Raw genomic sequence first — 17,727 nt, 5'->3', positions numbered from 1 at the left:
ACTTAGCGTGGAGCTTTTGTTATTCTCAAGCGTTTTTTTTGTGGATTTTTACAATTAATCCCTGTTAAATAGGGCTGATAAAAGGAAAAACACATCGGCAGCTGATGTTTCTGTTTCTACTGTCTATGGGAAAATAGGGTCCGATTTACGACGGGGTTTTTCGAGGAAAGCATTGTCATAAAAGCAGGGACTGCCTGTATACAGAACAAGTACTGTATCTACCAAACTCAATAGTTAATTTAAATTCGCTCTTATATGACAAAATTGTATAACATACTTTACTTCATAATGCAACTCCGATTAGCACGGTTGGCTAGATATGGTGCAAAGAAGTTCAACATACATACATTAAGCGAAATAACAATGCTGATCGGTAGGAGATGGAAGGAGCCTGAGGAGTTTGAGAGGTTGTGGGGATAGTGTCTAGGATCTCTATTTTCCAAGGCAAACACATTCACCCATGTCATTTTAAATGACACAACGACATGGCGTCATGATTCCCTGACAGATTATCACCCCCAGATGTCTTTATTGACCGTGTACAAAGGCTGTGCACACAATTTATTGCCCTGACGTGCACTAAAAGCAATGACACCCTTGATTACCAGTTTGTGGTTGCAGTTCCACCAGGTACCTCCACATGTCACATGCTGCCTGGGTGTAGTAGCCGATCTCTGCATTTGGGTGCAGCCCAAACACTTCTGGTGTGTTCGCAAGAGGCATAGATTCAATTGCATCTATGAAAAAATGAAAAAGGTTTGGCCTGTAAAATCTAAACTTGCCGAAGTTAAAAGTTCCAAGGTTGCTGCATGTCTTTAAGAGGGATGATATCGATGTTAAGACATCGAGCTAGCACCTCTGTTTTCACCATGTAACAAGCAACCTCTCAGAGAACAGGTACCCATACTAAGGCACTGATCCAGTTCAATGTTTCTCAGCTCATGTCTATGGTATGGATTATTTGATCACATATAAGACATTTAATTCGTCAACCAATATGCCTGAACGATTTGTTTAAACCTAAGACTGAAACTAGTCTTATAAGCAAATTCTGGCCTGTTAAACCGAAACTGGCTATGCTGATGATCTGTACATAAGCAGGCACCCTACAACGTAGAAAATAAACAATGAGCTGTAGTGGTCCATAATAGAGGTTTTTTGGGTTGGATCGCATAAATATAATTGTGTTATTAAACCTGCCACAGCCAGTTAGTATTTGAATTGTAAACGTTGTGGGTTTACTCTCCAACACATCGGTGTGCTGAACTAGTAACGATTTGGCAAGTTTTGTTCACGTGACAAACCTTACTAACTGGCTGTGTAGGGTGGTGGCGGGTTTAACGACACATTTATGCTTACGCAATCTAACCCGAAAAGCCTCCATTATGTATATTGGTCACGAAAGCCTACTACGACGTGCTAAACCAGCTGTAGTGGTGTTTCGAAAATTGGGGAAAAAATGTGTTGACGTTCGCAACTTACCAATATAGCTGTCATTGGGCCCAATGGGTGGGATTTTGTAGTCGACATGCTCATTGTGAAAAAAATGGAAGGGCTGATAGGTGTCGAAGACAAAGTCTCCCAGGTACTCATCCAAGTACGTGGTCAGAATTCTCTGATCAAAACTGTCTAAGACACGGCCTCCATACACCACCTGTGCAACAACATGCAGCATTAGAAAGGTACAGTGCACATGACCCATCGATATGTATTCAAATGCAATCGCATACCGAGTATAGAGTTTCATCAGTGGACATGTCCTTAAAAGGAATACATAAAAATACCCACCTGGCCTATCAGGTACTTGAGGTTGTCCCAGGGAATCTTGCCTTGAACTCGCTGGTATGCCTTGGTTAGGTATGTGTTAAGAATTTCCATGCAAACCTATGTACAGACACAGGTGTTTTAAAGCTTTTATAATGCTCATTACTCCTTATTTTGAAAAATAATGTAAGATTCCTTTGTTTATAACCAGGTGTGAGCCCAATGTTGCAGGACGTCCCTTATGTCAGGAAGCCCGGGGTAAAATACAAGACAAAGGTCAAAACGTTTTACCAAATTATAACAAAAAATTGGTGCAAAACAAGTTTAAATAAAATATGAAAATTGGCTAATCAACAGTTGTGCCAAACTAGTGCACTATGTACTAATGCAAACATTAAAGCATAAATATTTTAAACAAGCTGGCAAGGCAATCCATTAAAAGGATTTTGCCATACAAAGACATTTCTGCAACAAACAAGCAATAAAACATGAAAATGAATGCACACGTTGGCACGCAAATACCAATATGCACGTATTCCATGCACACACATGCGAATATCATATCAGTACACAGAATTTAATTAGAGATTTCCTTAAAAAACGCTTTTTCAAGGTATTTTATTGCGAATTTTTCCAAAAAGTATGTGGATTTGGAAAGAGGTATTGGTAAGTGGGGTAGTAAATTTTGTAACAATTGGTTTATGGGTTCGTAGTTGTTGTGGCATGTTATGTGTCAGATATGTCATGGGCATAGCAACCACACCATCGTGCTACCCGTAAAACACACAAACAGCATTGTAAAGATATTTGCACATTCGTTAAAACTATAAGAGCAATAAAACGCATGTTGACAAACAAAAAGTAAACCACACCTTATAAACTCAACAAAAACAACCTTATACCATAGACTCCTGAATAATAAACTGGATGCCTTATCATTACTATATGTTTCTAATGACCTCTTCCTCGTGCATAGACTAATAATAGGGGAGAGGAGTACAGTGAGTTATATGGAGATCCTGGGCAACAGCGAGGGAATGGGGGCACTGGAAAGAAGAGGGTGGTGAACCCACGGAGTGTCATGGCTCATAGCGGACTGATAGCCAGGGCTCTGGGGCTGATTCTGGGTAATTCCTGGGTTGGTACTGGGCTCGCAGAGCCTGCTTCTCAATCCAGTACTGCATAAGTATGATCCATGCTGTCCTAGTAGACATTATCATCAGCCATGATTAATCCACTGCTGGACAAAGGCCACCCCAGACTCTCACCATCTCTCACAGTCCTGCGATGTATCAATCCACCTAATCCCTTTTCCAGGACGTGGATCAAAATTAGAGGGAGGGATATGGTGGTCACCTGGAAGTCAGACCGATTGAAGTTGTAGGGGACGTTCCAGCCAATCTTGCCGTACTTGCGACGCTCCTGCACGACGGCGTGGAAGAAGGCAAGCGTGAAGACGAGATGGCGGAAGTCAGGGTGGGGGCAGTCCGACAGTGCCTGGTGCGACACCTTGAAGTACGTCGCCCTCAGGTTCAGCTTCAAGCCACTTGGGGGCTCCGTTACGACCTGGTGCGCATTAAGGCACAAAACAGCGAAGCACAATAAATCAAGACAGATTTTTTTTAAAGTTGAATAAAAATCAAATGAGTTTTCGTGTTGTCTCGCATGTCGTTCGGCATGATGCTCAAATGTTTTGTTCCATGTGTTGGGAGTGTTGGCGTGATGATTAGCACCCTGCCGGTAGTCTACAATAACCAAGACCTGTGTTTAACACATGGCTGGTATATTGGCAATTGGTATCGAAACCCAGCCTTGCCCTCCATAGCTTAAAATTAGCAACTGACACGGTATGTCACCACCAGCAATGGTTAGAAGAAAGGTCTGAACAGTTGTAGTTTTTTTTTTATGCTTAAGAGGAATTGTATCCTAAAACCATCGTTTTATCCACACCACAAATAAGAAAAGCATTATCACAGATAACAAAATTAATACTCCTTTAAGCCACTGATTTGCTTATCTCTATCATGGTGCCCCAATACCATTGCAGGTAATGAATGTTTGTACTTCAATAGAGTATATCAAGCATTTCTAGATTTAAAGCTTTCGTAACTGCAAGGATCCATACTCTTTGGTTCTATTCGGTAAAGTCACAACACAAGTGGCCTTCATCAGGTGAAGGGACGAGACTGTCTGGAAACCAGCGCTGGAGTGCTGTCCTCCAGACAGTCTCGTCCCTTCACCTGATGAAGGCCACTTGTGTTGTGGCCGAAACGTCGTGAGAATATTATTGTGTTATTTTATTTTATCAATTTATTATTTTATTCTCATTCTACGTGACTTTACCGAAAGAACCTAGGAAGATGAATCCTTGTAGTCACGAAAGCTTTAAATCAGAACATTGAAAATTTGTTTAATGTTTGGTTTGATTCAGAACATCTTTCCAATGGTTGCTTAATATGAAACCATCCTCTCAGTTGAAATTGTGTCTGTGTTTGTAAATCTGAATTTACATCGCATATCATGTATGTGTATACATGCACAACCCTTTAGTCAATCCACTTCTAGATGAGATCCTCCCCACACTGGATAAGTAATGGTGTTTATTTGCCATACTTCACCACAATGGTGAGCGAGGGTACGGTTAAGACGGGCAGCACAGACATTGGATTACAGTAGTACAGTACAACAATGGATGTGTATGTACTGCCTTATGCTGACACTGTAGCTCCACCAATTAAAGCTTGTATTTTATCCCCAATCTATTGTGTGCTTTGCCTTGAGAGATTTCCGCAGGATGCCAATGGGGAAGAGGGGAGTTGGCTCCGTCGTGAGCCACACACGCAGGTTTGGGTGTGGGTTGTGCAGCTTGCCCAGGACCTCCTCTAGATCTCTGAGCCACCTCACCAACAGGTGGCAGTTCTGCAGCATCAGCCACAGGCCCCGTGCTGCTGCGTGCTCCAGCAACTTTAGGGCTACCTGTGTACGCACAAGCAACGCAGTTACAAACCCACAATTGTACAATGTCAACCCACAACGTATAATTTCATTGTTCGCCTAAAAAAATCACAATGTAGCATGCACATTTTTATTAATCCGAAATGAGAGACTTATGATGCTAACGGTGAATGGGCCTTCGCCCCATGCGGACTCCCTGGGACTCGTTGGTGTTGTTCTGGCTGCACCGGCTGTCCCGGGGGGACGTTGTTGGTAATGGACTCTGGTGCAATTGCATTCAGATGGTATGTAACCTGAAATTGTAAAAATCTAGGTGGTACTATGTAATGTATATGCTGGGCATTGTGATACATGTTTGTCATCTTGCACAACTAAACTGTAGGGTTATAAGATGGCTCACAGATGGCAGTACAAGTGAGGTTGTTGACCTATCCGTACATATTCATGTTGGGGTTATAGCCTCCTCTATAGGATCCAGTTCACCTCACAAGCAAAAAAAAAAACATTGAAAGACTACACTTATTATTCTGTTTTTAAAAATGCAATTAACCAGCCATTCATCAATGCTTCTCTCTTGGGAGGCTAGGGAAACATCATTTGCACTTTCTAAAACAGGAAACCACCTTCTCCTGGCCTTGGCCCATGGCAAGGATTCGCAGGTGCTTCCTGGTGAAGCCCAACTGCTCTGCCAGCTTCTTCAAGTCACTGGCGGGGTTAGCACCAGGGCTCAGAATGAATATGATGGGTGACGCGGAGCTGCTCTGGTCAAAAACATTCTTCATGTTGACGACGGGTGGCTGCACGTACCTGCAGCACAGACGTGAAAGAGACAACATTCGACCACCTCTGTGTAACAAGCAACTCTGCATGTACTGGTGACGCTGTGATAATAGCCCAAGTTCATTTTTCTGTGCAGGTGCCTTGAGGTTAGCGTGACTGCCACTCGATCCAAAGATCGGCAGTTCAAATATTGAACTTGTGATAACGCTGCAGGGTTATCACGGAGATACGTGTGAGAACTTATCCAACTGAGTCGTGCAGTGATTACAGAACACAGCTCGTAATTGGAAGGTTCTGAGGTTAAAATCCTGGTGGCGGTTGACACAAGCCCTCTGTCCTTCTGGAATCAATTCAATCAGTACCGCTTTGAAGGATGTCAAAAGTGGTTTGGAGATTTTACCACTTATCCATTGATGTAAACAGGCAATTAACTTACTACATCTGTTTCAGCAGGAAATTTACTTTCACTGATGTTTACAATGCTATTTTAAAAAAATCCTACAACCATCAATTTAACATATAATTTAACATATATATTTATTTTGTATATTTGTATTATTTTATTGTTTCCCTTCTACGTGACTTTACCGAAAGAACCAAGAATATGAATCCCTGCAGTCACGAAAGCTTTAAATCAAAATATATAGGATACCTTACTCCAAGTTACATAAACTAGAAGTCACCTTTAGAAACAGTACTGCACCAAGACGATACTTGGTGTATGAGTAACAATGCTGTTGCTGCAATGCAAGTTTGATTTTAGGTGTATCTGCAATGTGGCTTGGCATGCGTAGGCTCACTTCTCGCCCATGGTAATAGTGATATAGTCAGTGATGGCACGGATCATCCGGTCCACGCGGAAACAGCGTAGGTGCAGCAGACGCTGGAACGCCGTCAGGCTATTCTTATGCTCACAAGGGATTGTCGCCTGTTCTGGGGCATCCAGATCAAACCACTGATGTGCAAATGGCACGTGCATAGGAGGGTTAGACACAACAGTGCCACAAACATAATAACTGCACATGCAGTGCAAAGCTGGGTTCACATCATGAGGGCAGATTGTACAGATGCTATTGCTATAAATATAGCACTTTAAATAAATAAACAAGCAAGGCTTTCATCCTAAGAGCAGACAACACAACATTTAAGATTATGCATTATAACGCTGTGAAGTGCCATGGCATTCAGGACTTACTAAATCAATAAATGCATATCCTTATTTGCTGACCATGAAACTCTTTATTACTATAGTCACCAAAATGAAGATGCCCTTGATCCTTGATTACATTATGAATATGCACTTCAAAGTGCTTGTGACACTTGCTTGTGATAAGAAACTATTTCAAGACCAGCATTTACAATTCTTGGAAATGAAAAATGAGTATCGTTCAGATGCACTCATTTCTCAAACCGCGCTACCGACAAAAACAACTGAGCGAAATCTAATGTGGAAAGCTTGTCAGATAATGCGTAAGCTTATACTCACAGCCTTCCAGTCCACTTCGTGTGTCTCAATATCCCCTGGAAGATTCGAAAAAGCCTCAGGGGACACTTCTGCTAATTGCACCACGTCCTCCCAGCCCTGGTCAGGGATCCAATCAAATGGCTTCTGCCTTTTACTCCTCTCCTGGGATATGTTTCCTGTAGGGTACATTTAATAATGTAAAGTTATGAGAGTCTCCTTCTGCACTATTTATACCACACAAAATGTTAATCTTAGGTAATATTACACTTGGTTTTTTACCAATTAAAAACATGTCACAAATTTAACTCAGACTCAGGTGATAATTAAATGTTGTACCTTTCAGGAAGAAATCCAACTCTCTCTGAGGCACCTGACCACCTGCCTGCTGAATCTTGAGTGTCATATTAAATGAGAATAGCAACTTGTGGTTTTCAAACAGCCCTGTGAAACATTTGACAAACTTCAAAACCATAATTTATACAGCTAAGAAATAAAAAAAATAATTCGATGGCAAACAACACTAAGCCAGTAGAGCAATCACAGCTGCTCCTTGGAAACTGGAAAAATATAATAAAACACATGGACATAATAAAATTAACTGTCACTGCATTCAACAGAATATGATAAATGTGCAATATTTCAAAGGTCTCTTAAATGAAAACTCGATTGGCAGTAGGATAAATGATTTTTACGATGTTTTTAAGTTAGTGTTTAGCCTATGATACATTAAGCAATGAGAATGGCCCAAGTGATCAAGACCAATTTTAGACTCAATTAAAACCAAGTGGGCAAATCTGTACAGGATTTTGTGTAAACATAAAAATAATTCCTAACATTGTGGATTAAAAATAGAGTATGTTAACACACCTGGCATGGACAAATTAACATGTGTAGATTCCTTTGTGAATCTACTGCTGGATGAAGGCTAGTCAAGGAGGTCGTTTGACCTTATTTCACCACGTTTGTCAGTGCGGGTTAATGAAGAGGAGGCCAATGCAAAGTTTGAATATCACTTTCTGGCAATATTTGCCATGGCTGGAAATCAAACTCAAGTAGACAGTAAAGTCACGTAGAAGGGAAACAATAAAATAATATAAAACAATAAAATTCTCACGACGTTTCGACTGCAACACACGTGACTTTACCGAAAGAACCAAGAATATGAATCCCTGCAGTCACGAAAGCTTTAAATCAAAATTCAAGTAGACAGGTTTGTATCACAATGCGCGAAACACAGCACCAATGTTGCACCACTTAAAATGTATATACGCTCTATCTTTAGCATTCAAGATGATTTATGGATGGTAAAGAATACTTGTTTTAAATTCAGGTCATTTTCTGATCACACTCAATAATGCAAACTAGATTTGCTATGTTTTACACATTTTTGAAGTGAGGATTTAAATTCCAAAGGGGGTCTCAACGTAGGTATACTGTAATTTAATTGATGAAAGTCCCTATCAGGCCATGGATGGTGTGGGATGCACCTGTGCAACCATAGTTGTAGACTCTGTAAGTCAGCGCATCCATGATGTTTTGCAGGCGCACGCCGAGGTTGCTGTCTGGGATTGAGTGGCGCAGAGAGTACCTGAAGACTCTCAGGAAGGAGGAGAGCGAGTACTGGTACATCCTGTTTATGAGGGCCATTTCTGACAGGCCGAAGAAAAGAATTGCTCCACGTTGAGCAGCAGGGCGATACCCGTTGCGCAGGATGTCAATGTCCACAGTAGTTTGCTCTGCCAGGGCCAGTTTCTCGGAGACCTGCCACAAGGTGATGATCACACATTGCACCTGTACACTCTTTGATAATGCTCAAGTAGCCAACCCTTAAAGTTGACTTGATACCGCGTGCAAAAGGCATAATGACCACAAGGAATATTGTGATTCTAAAGCCAGAAAATATGACATTTAGTAGGACCCAAAGAAGCTCAATGTGGCTTAGGATTCAGGGAAATAATAGCCGGAATCAATTTGGATCAAGTCAATGTAGTGAGTGGAGCTAAGCCTTCAATCACTACAACACAGGGTGAGTACAGTATTCACATGCTTTTCTCTCTACATGTCTCGTTTGTCACCCTTCCATCTCCACTCTATACACCTCTCCTCTCTCTCGCTTGAGTGCATTTATTTCCTGCCTCTTCGATCTGATCTGAATACACCTTCTATCTCGAAAAAATGCATCTCTATCCTATTCTCTTTTAAATGCATCTCTTCTAACATGTCTCTCATATATTTATTATCTCTCATTTCTTATGTCTCATATAAATGTATCTCTCTTCTACCATATATCTAATATCTGCTCTAAATGAATCTCTTTCATATCTTAACCCTTTTCTATATTGTCTCAATGAATCTCCTTTATCTCATCTGAATTCATTCCTCCTGTAATCTCTCCTATCACTTAAGGATACATATGAAAAGCATGAGAGACATGATAGACAGAAATAAAACACGAGAGACACTAAGAGGCATGAGAGAAACAAGCACGACACAATAGAGAAATTATAACTGAGAAACGTTTAAAAACATGAGCAGAGACACGATGAGAAATACATGAACGACAGATGTGAGCAGGACACGAGAGAGACAAGAGAGAGAGACGAGGTGTGAGACGACAGAAACGAGGCAATAGACACAGACGAAGAGGGAGCCAAACTCCTGTCTGTGCCAAGGAGGTGGCGAGGTGGAATCATAATGTGAGGATACGAAGGAGACTGTGGAAGAGTTCAGTGTCGATAGGGGTTAATGTTAGGGCTCATGGTACATTTGATTTTTTTAGTTTTGGTGTATTTGATAAAAGCATAATTTAGTTGCTATGTAAAGTATTGGGATAATCGCGTTAACACGATCTTGATAATGGGAATTACGTTTAAACCCAAAGCTTTAGCAATATTTAACAGTGTTATGCTGTGCTCATATCTACTGGTGATCCTGAGCGAGTGATGTAAATTAGACATATCTATGATGGAGATCAGCCTCTCCTTAGAACAACCACTGTTCTTCTGACCTTTTTATTGACTCAAAAAAGAGCTGATGTACTGAGTCGACTCCTCACTACAAATTTAACTCACAACCTTCCAATTGTGAGCCACAATGTCACTCTGCCACCCAGGAAAACACCCAATCAGGCACATGCTATATGCAATTGAATGTAAGAGATTGAACGCGACGCCTATATACAGTATTTGGAGTTGTCATGTTCTCCCCGTGGTTGCGTGGATTTTTCTGCGGTCCTCAGGTTTTTTCCTCCACATTTATAATCAACATGCGTTTAGAATATTTGGCTGCTATAAATTTCCACATGATAAGCCATTTCTTTGAGCTATCATTTGTGGCCAGGTTGCTTCTAAAAAAGAGCTGTATAGCTCAGTGGGCCTTACCTGGTAAAATAAAAAATAGTTAAGTTTAAATGTGGAAAGGTGAACTGTGATACAGTGTGAGGACTACAGTACCCTTCTGTTCTTTGTGTAATTCTGCAATCTTGAGGTGATCGATATTTTACAGGCGGTTGGCTACATACTTGCAAATGTAAGTTGTTGTTATAAAACCCTCATGTTGATGATTTGTATTAGTGCTGTCCCAGATGACTATGACTTTGTGTTGGAGCAAGTTGAGCAATGCGGTGCACCTCGGTGGCTTTGGCCTTGGTCTCATCGAGCGTCTGCACTAGCTGTGCGTTGTCCAGCATGTTCCCTGTGGACGTGATGAGCTCACGGAGAAGCGAGTTCTCCAGCTCCTTTAGCAGATTCTTGCTGGAGCTGGTCTCCTGGACGAGGCGCTCACGCTGCTCCTCCAGCTCCTTCCGCTCAAAGTCCACGATCACGCCAAGCAGTTGATCTTCCAGACCCTTCATCGTCACTGACTCACAAACATGTGCACGAGTTCGTTTCAGCTTCGCACAATCACACGTGTAGGGTGATGCTCAGTGGTAGAGGGAGACACTGGTGGGCTCTGCACTTTTTCAAAAGAGGAACAATTATTTATTTCTCCCGGTCTTCTGAGATCTTGTTTGGCTTACACACCAATGTTAACGCTCTACATGTCCACGCACTGGCGGAGCCAGTGGGGTGGGGTGGCACGTGCCCCCCAAATGATCATTGGGGTTTATTAGTAATAAATCGGTATTTTGCGACCCCCACTGCCACTGTGTAGCATATTATTATGTGCCAGGGACTCTATGAGATGATAGGACAATAGTCCATAATTTGCAATAAGTAACGGCAAAGCAGTTATAAGTGACTCACAGAATTGTGCGCAGATGCTTATACAGTACAAGACTTAACTGAAGGCAAACACCTTCAGCGAGCGCGATGCCGATCACACACGGTTCGAATTCGACCCTTGATCGATGGCTGCGCCATCGCCGCACACGCGTCGAACAAAAAGGGACAAGTCCTTACTTACTAACAACTCCTATCATTTTTCAATGCTGGAGGGGTTGCTCCCCCTACCTGAAAATCCTGGCTCCGCCATTGTGTCCGCGAGCAAGTTTGACTTTAACCAAAATTATTCGCGCTTCGTGGGCCCTCTAGTGTTCGTGGAGGGCTCTCGCTTGTGGCAGTCAACATGCGCGCCATTCAAAATGACTGCTCATGAGACTTTCAAAGTCGAAACTAGTCCAAGATGTATCTGCCTAAACAAGTGCTGCTGGAATACATAAACTAAAATGCCATGTTGTGAGATAGATGCTCATCTGTTGATATTAATCTATTATGTATGTTGAACTTATTTCGCACCGTACGTAGCCAACCATGCTAATCAGAGGTGCGGGGGAAGGACAACAAACTAAACACAAAAATCAGTTTTAAAGAAATGAGTTTTCATTCTAGATTAAAAAGTGCATAGGTCCAGTGGCTTCCTAATATCGGAAGAGCATTCCAGACGGCCGCAGAAATACATGTGAAAGTGCGATGTCGTGACCATATTTTTCAATGACCAGCCAAAAGCCGCTGCGAGGATGACCGGAGCTCGCGTGATGGTTTATGTTCCTTGACGAGATCAGCAAGGTATTGTGGTTCATTTGTGGCAAGCACTTTGTGTGTAATGAGTGCGACCTTATAATGTATTCATGCAGCAACCGGAAGCCAATGCAGCAATTATATGATGACGAGTTTTCAATGTTTTGTTGACTAAAAGCAAATAATTCTGGTTGCAGAGAATGTATAAAAGAAGATTTGAGCTGTTAAAGCATTCGATGTAAAATTATGTGATTGCTCAAGAATGTGCATGAAGGCACTCAGATTTGTATGCAGTTAACAGAGACCATACCATGTAGGCAAGGTGACGTGTTTGGTATTCCTCACCCACACTGTGCAATCTTGTGTTTGATGTTATGCTCATTTTACATGATGACGAAAATACAGGTTGTTACGGTTAGGATTTCTGCGTCTTCATCTAAGGTGTCAATAGAAATTGAGAATGGCTTTAGCTAGTAATATGCGTTATGCAGGGTGTTGTGAGGTCAAGAGATGTATGGCGTTTGCAAGATAGTTTTTTAATGGGCTACATAAACCAGTTTGAAAGAGTAGAGATCAATTCTTTTTTTTTAAATATGGGTGTTTGAGGAAGGAGTAATGTTTCTTTTACTGTTAGGTCCCCTGGGCCAATGAGCTGAACTTTTACAAAACAACTAAAAAGATATTTGTTTCCCATATGCATATACATGTGTGTGGCGGGTGCGAGGAATTTAAATACAGGTTGCGTTAACTTGTAAGTTTGTATTAGATTGTGCAAAATAAAGTTTTGCAACAAAAAAATCAGGTTGTGACAAGTTGGGCACATGCATCAGATGCAGGAGGGCAGGTTACCGATCAAGGCATTAAAGTACCTCGGGGTCAGATGGTGGGGTACTGTAATAGTTGACCTTAAAGGCTGGGTACTGAGTGTGTAAGAATTTGGCATGAAGCAGAAAGATCATTTTAGTGGGATGTGCTGGCATTTTGAGCATGAATTTTACAAATATAGGATTTTACTTGTTACTCTGGGATTTCATTTGCACACAGTAGCCTACTATGCACCTTGGGCAGTCTTTAACATCCACTTTAATCAGAAATTTTTACAGCAAACTGCAATGTTCTTGTAAATACCTCTTCTAAAGGGAACCTTAAGGTCATATACAGCAGTTTTCCCACCTGTGTAGTTGATGACCATGGTTTTGCTGTAGACTGATGGTGAGTACTTGGGGTTTGCAAGCTTGGTGTTGAGATAGAGCCTAAAATTGGGATCAAAGTCCACTTCCCTGTCCCCGAGGACAATGAACTGGCGTCCCTGCTGCACTTGGACATTCCGCGTGATCACGTTGTCCACCACGGGGTCAATGAACTCATCCACGTCTTCGAAGAGGCATGGGAATCCGTACTTGAGGGCAAACTCCAAATGGTTTAGGAAATCTGGGTTGTTGAATGATGTCACCTGCATGATTACCAGCAAACAAATCAGTAAAAAAAAAATCCACGTTCTAATTATTTTATGCATTTAAAAGCAAAGCTATGGCCAGACACGTCTGTCAAGGTGTGCAATGTACCATCATCGTTCATCTATGTGGCTGCAATACTAATGAATGATACTATTCTACAAGGGCTATAAAACTGAAATTTGTCATATAGTTTAGTTTATTCTTATCTCCAGAAAAATCTAAAATACAACATATTTTCATTCAGGCAAGACATAGTCACAAAAGGTAGACAACTAGGTGACCAACTATGGGGTATGCAGCGAATGCGATGCATAGGGGCCCAGTCGGCCACAAGGGGACCTCGAATCAACAGATAAACAAGTAAAAAATTGGTAAGAAAAATTATTTTAAAAAAATATTCCAACAATCTTACCTATAAAAGTAAATTTTTGTCTGTCTGTGTGTCTGTCTGTGGACACACCTTGTGACGCATTTAACTCACAAACTGCTGGCTTTACGTTTCAACAAACTGCAAACGTACAACGTGATAAGCCTCCGACCGACAAATCGCAATTTCTTTTTCCCATCCATCAAATGTAAAGTAGTTAAATTAACAATTTATTACTATTTATTATTATATTACTCCGTTGAGCCGCGCCAAGGCACGCATCTGCGCATGCGCGAGAACCCTGATTGGTTTCCCGAGCAGCGCACATACGCAATCAGTGGGGGTGGGGAAAAATTCTCATTCGCGTTAAAAATGCAAAAATAATACACAGAATGCCGAGGTAAATTCTTCACAGTGTGATGTCCGGGGGCCCTCCATGGGACTAGGCCTCACCACGGCACTTTGTATAGTTTCTAGATACTGCTATAGAGTCGATACGACTAAATCGTCGGTACATACTTCTGTAGAGTAGGTAGATATTACTGTAGAGTTAGTATATACTGCTATAGAGTTAATGGATACTATTGTAGAGTAGAGATGTACGCAGTGCGTGCAGTTGAGCGGGTGCAATTGAGGACGAGCAGGTGTGCGCGTTGGGGCAGGTTGGCGCTGGAGACACAGGAGATGGGGGCGATGATCAGGGATTAATGAGTGCGAGAGGCGCCGTGGAGGCGACAGCTTAAGTGGGAGCACGTGAGGACTCGGGATGAGGAGGGGTATATAAGCGGGAGTGTGTGTGAGCAAAGTTGAGTTGTTCGGGGACCAAGAGAGAAGACATCTTGCCACTGCTGCTCGAGCCATCAACGGGACCTCGCCCCTCACGCCGTCGCCGGGTGGGTGTTGGCTGAACCCGCCGCCCGGGACAGACGGTACGGGGCAGCGTAGGAGAGGGCAGCGGCGAGATAGGAGAGAGTAGGTGATATGCAGAGTAGGTGAGGTGCGGAGTAGATGAGAGCGGGTAGTAGGAGAAGCAGAGTGTGTGGTGACAGTGGAAGGCAGTCATAGGAGTGCCTACAACGGGTGCAAGAGTACGATTAATAAAGTGTACGCAGGTGACCTGTTATATAGTCGATAGATACTACTACAGTCAGTAGATACTACTGTAGTGATAGCAGATGCTGTTATAGTCAGTATACACTACTGTAGTGATAGCAGATACTGCTATAATCAGTATATACAGTATATACTACTGTATAGTAGATACTACTATAGTCAGTATATACTACTGTAGTGATAGCAGATACCGCTAAAGAGTTAATAGATACTGCTACAGTCGATGGATATGATTATAGAGTCGGTAGATACTACTACAGTCAGTAGATACTACTATAGTCAGTATATACTACTGTCGTGATAGTAGATACTATATTGTAAGTATATACTACTTTAGTGATAGTAGATACTACTATAGTCAGTATATACTACTGTAGTGATAGTAGATACTGCTATCGAGTCGGTAGATACTGCTATATAGTTAGTAGACCCTACTATAGTCAGTATATACTCCTGTAGAGTTAGTAGCTGCTGCTATAGAGTCGATATATACTATTATAGAGTCGGTAGATACTACTGCAGTCAGTAGGAACTACTGTAGAGTCACTCGATACTACTATAGAGTCAGTAGTTACGACTATAGGGTCGGTAGATACGACTATAGAGTCGGTAGATACGACTGTAAAGTCGGGAGATACTACTGTAAAGTCGGGAGATACTACTGCAGTCGTTAGATGCTATTGTAGAGTCAGTAGATACTGCTACAGAGTCAGCAGATACTACTATATACTTAGTAGTCACTACTATAGTCAGTAAATACTACTATAGAGTAAATAGATACTACTATAGATTCAGTAGACACTACTGATAGAGTCAGTAGTTACTACTACAGTCGGTAGATACTACTATAGTCGGTATATACTACTACAGTCAGTAGATACCACTATAGTCAGTATATACTGCTGCAGAGTCAGTAGATACGACTATAGAGTCGGTAGATACGACTGTAAAGTCGGGAGATACTACTGTAAAGTCGGGAGATACTACTGCAGAGTCGGTAGATGCTATTGTAGAGTCAGTAGAAACTGCTACAGAGTCAGCAGATACTACTATAGACTTAGTAGTCACTACTATGGTCAGTAAATAATACTATAGAGTAAATAGATACTACTATAGATTCAGTAGATACACGAGTCAATAGTTACTACTATAGTCGGTAGATACTACTATAGTCAGTAGATAATACTACAGTCAGTAGATGCCACTATAGCCAGTATATACTGCTTCAGAGTCGGTCGATATGACTATAGAGTCAGTAGTTACTACTAGTTAGTGGATACTACTATAGGGTCAACAGATACGACTATAGATTCAGTAGATACGATGGTCAGTAAATACTACTAAAGTCAGTGGATACTATTATAGTCAGTATATACTGCTGTAGAGTAGGTTAGATACGACTGTAGAGTCAGTAGAGGCTGCTATAGTCAGCATATACTGCTATAGAGTTAGCAGATACAGCTAAAGAGTTAGTAGTTACTACTATAGAGTCGGTAGATACTACTGTAGAGTCAGTAGATACTACTTTAAGATCAGTAGATACTACTACGATCAGTAGTTACTACTACTACAGTCAATAGTAACTAGTATACAATCAGTAGCTACGACTGTGCTCAGTAGATAACTACTGTACAGTCAGTAAATACAACTACAGAGTCAGCAGATACTACTAAAGAGTCAATATATACTACTGTAGAGTCAGTAGATACTACTGTAGAGTCATACTACTATAGAGTCACTAGATACTACTATAGAGTCACTAGATACTACTCACTCAATTGTATGTAGGGTGTGTAGGTATATATGTCTACAGGGGGGGATAAGTATATTTTGAGGGGGGGAGGTCGACAATTTTCAGAAACCTTTTAGATTAACGATTTACCCGCCACTTTCTATTACTTTTTGATTCAGGACTTCTGCAAGCCTCTTATAATTTTGTTGATGGACAAATGGACAAACGGAATGCCGGGCTTTCACAATAGCTTCGTATTAAGAGAAGTTTTTGAATATATTTGTCCCCCGGGTAACGCCAGGTACTTCCCACTAGTTAACTATAAATGCCAAAAAATGAAAAAATATTTCTGAAAAATACACACAGCGTAAAATATAGTAGCGCTACTGCTGGTGTTTGTTACTGAACACCACCAGGCTTTTTTGCTGACATTTGCATGAAAGCAAGACGCATGATAACTTAAGTGTAAGTATTGTACCTTTAAATCTTTTTATTAATACTGTCACCGTGAGACTGTCTTCCTCTAAAGCCAATACACAGTGCAACTGAAATTATATAAATATATAGTTATTACCTACATATTGAATACGGGTTAAAAACATCCGCAGCTATTTCAGTAAAAGTGAGTCGGAAGAGGGGGGGGGGGAGGGGCACAGTTGTATCTTACATACCCCCGTTAAAATAGGCAGTTGTGCCAATGTAGACAGCCGATATACAAACATTACTGAAAAAATATTAACCATATGAAGGAACATACATAAAAGGACAACCGAAGAGTTGATGCAATTGAAAGAAGGCACACAGATGGAAATCAAAAATTCAATATTTTTTTAAATAGGGCAATTATTGAAGGTGGACCAGAAGAAAAATGATAATATAGAGAGGTGAGCGATAGCAGGTTGGTGTGCTTATCGAAATTGAATTAGAGAATGAAAATCAGCCGGCCAGTGTGCCTAAAGAGTAAAGTTTTCAATGTGTATTACATGCTATGATATATGGATTGGAAACATAGGCACTCACAAAGAAAATGGAACAAAAGCTCAAAAGCAAACAACGTGTGGAGATGTAGGTGCTGGAAATTACATTGAAATAAAAAAAAGATCAACACATGGATCATAATAATACCATGAGCTTGA

The 17,727-nt window shown here is 41.2% G+C and overlaps 1 protein-coding gene across 1 annotated transcript in view; it reads right to left on the bottom strand.

Annotated features, from left to right (window-relative positions):
- Window positions 1-17,727, bottom strand: part of LOC116950280 (dynein axonemal heavy chain 10-like) — an 88,211-nt gene that overhangs the window by 11,834 nt on the left and 58,650 nt on the right. The window contains 12 exon segments of the mRNA XM_076072488.1: window positions 606-737; window positions 1,483-1,654; window positions 1,789-1,884; window positions 3,121-3,330; window positions 4,540-4,740; window positions 5,343-5,526; window positions 6,300-6,454; window positions 6,986-7,140; window positions 7,301-7,405; window positions 8,452-8,725; window positions 10,593-10,822; window positions 13,096-13,375. Of these exon segments, the coding sequence (XP_075928603.1) occupies window positions 606-737; window positions 1,483-1,654; window positions 1,789-1,884; window positions 3,121-3,330; window positions 4,540-4,740; window positions 5,343-5,526; window positions 6,300-6,454; window positions 6,986-7,140; window positions 7,301-7,405; window positions 8,452-8,725; window positions 10,593-10,822; window positions 13,096-13,375 (2,194 nt within the window).

This window comes from Petromyzon marinus, chromosome 38 (genome assembly GCF_048934315.1).
Source record: "Petromyzon marinus isolate PM22_M1 ecotype Great Lakes invasive population chromosome 38, UKy_Petmar_22M1.pri1.0, whole genome shotgun sequence".
Classification (NCBI taxonomy): Eukaryota; Metazoa; Chordata; class Hyperoartia; order Petromyzontiformes; family Petromyzontidae; genus Petromyzon; species Petromyzon marinus.
This window is presented reverse-complemented; position numbering and strand designations above follow the sequence as displayed.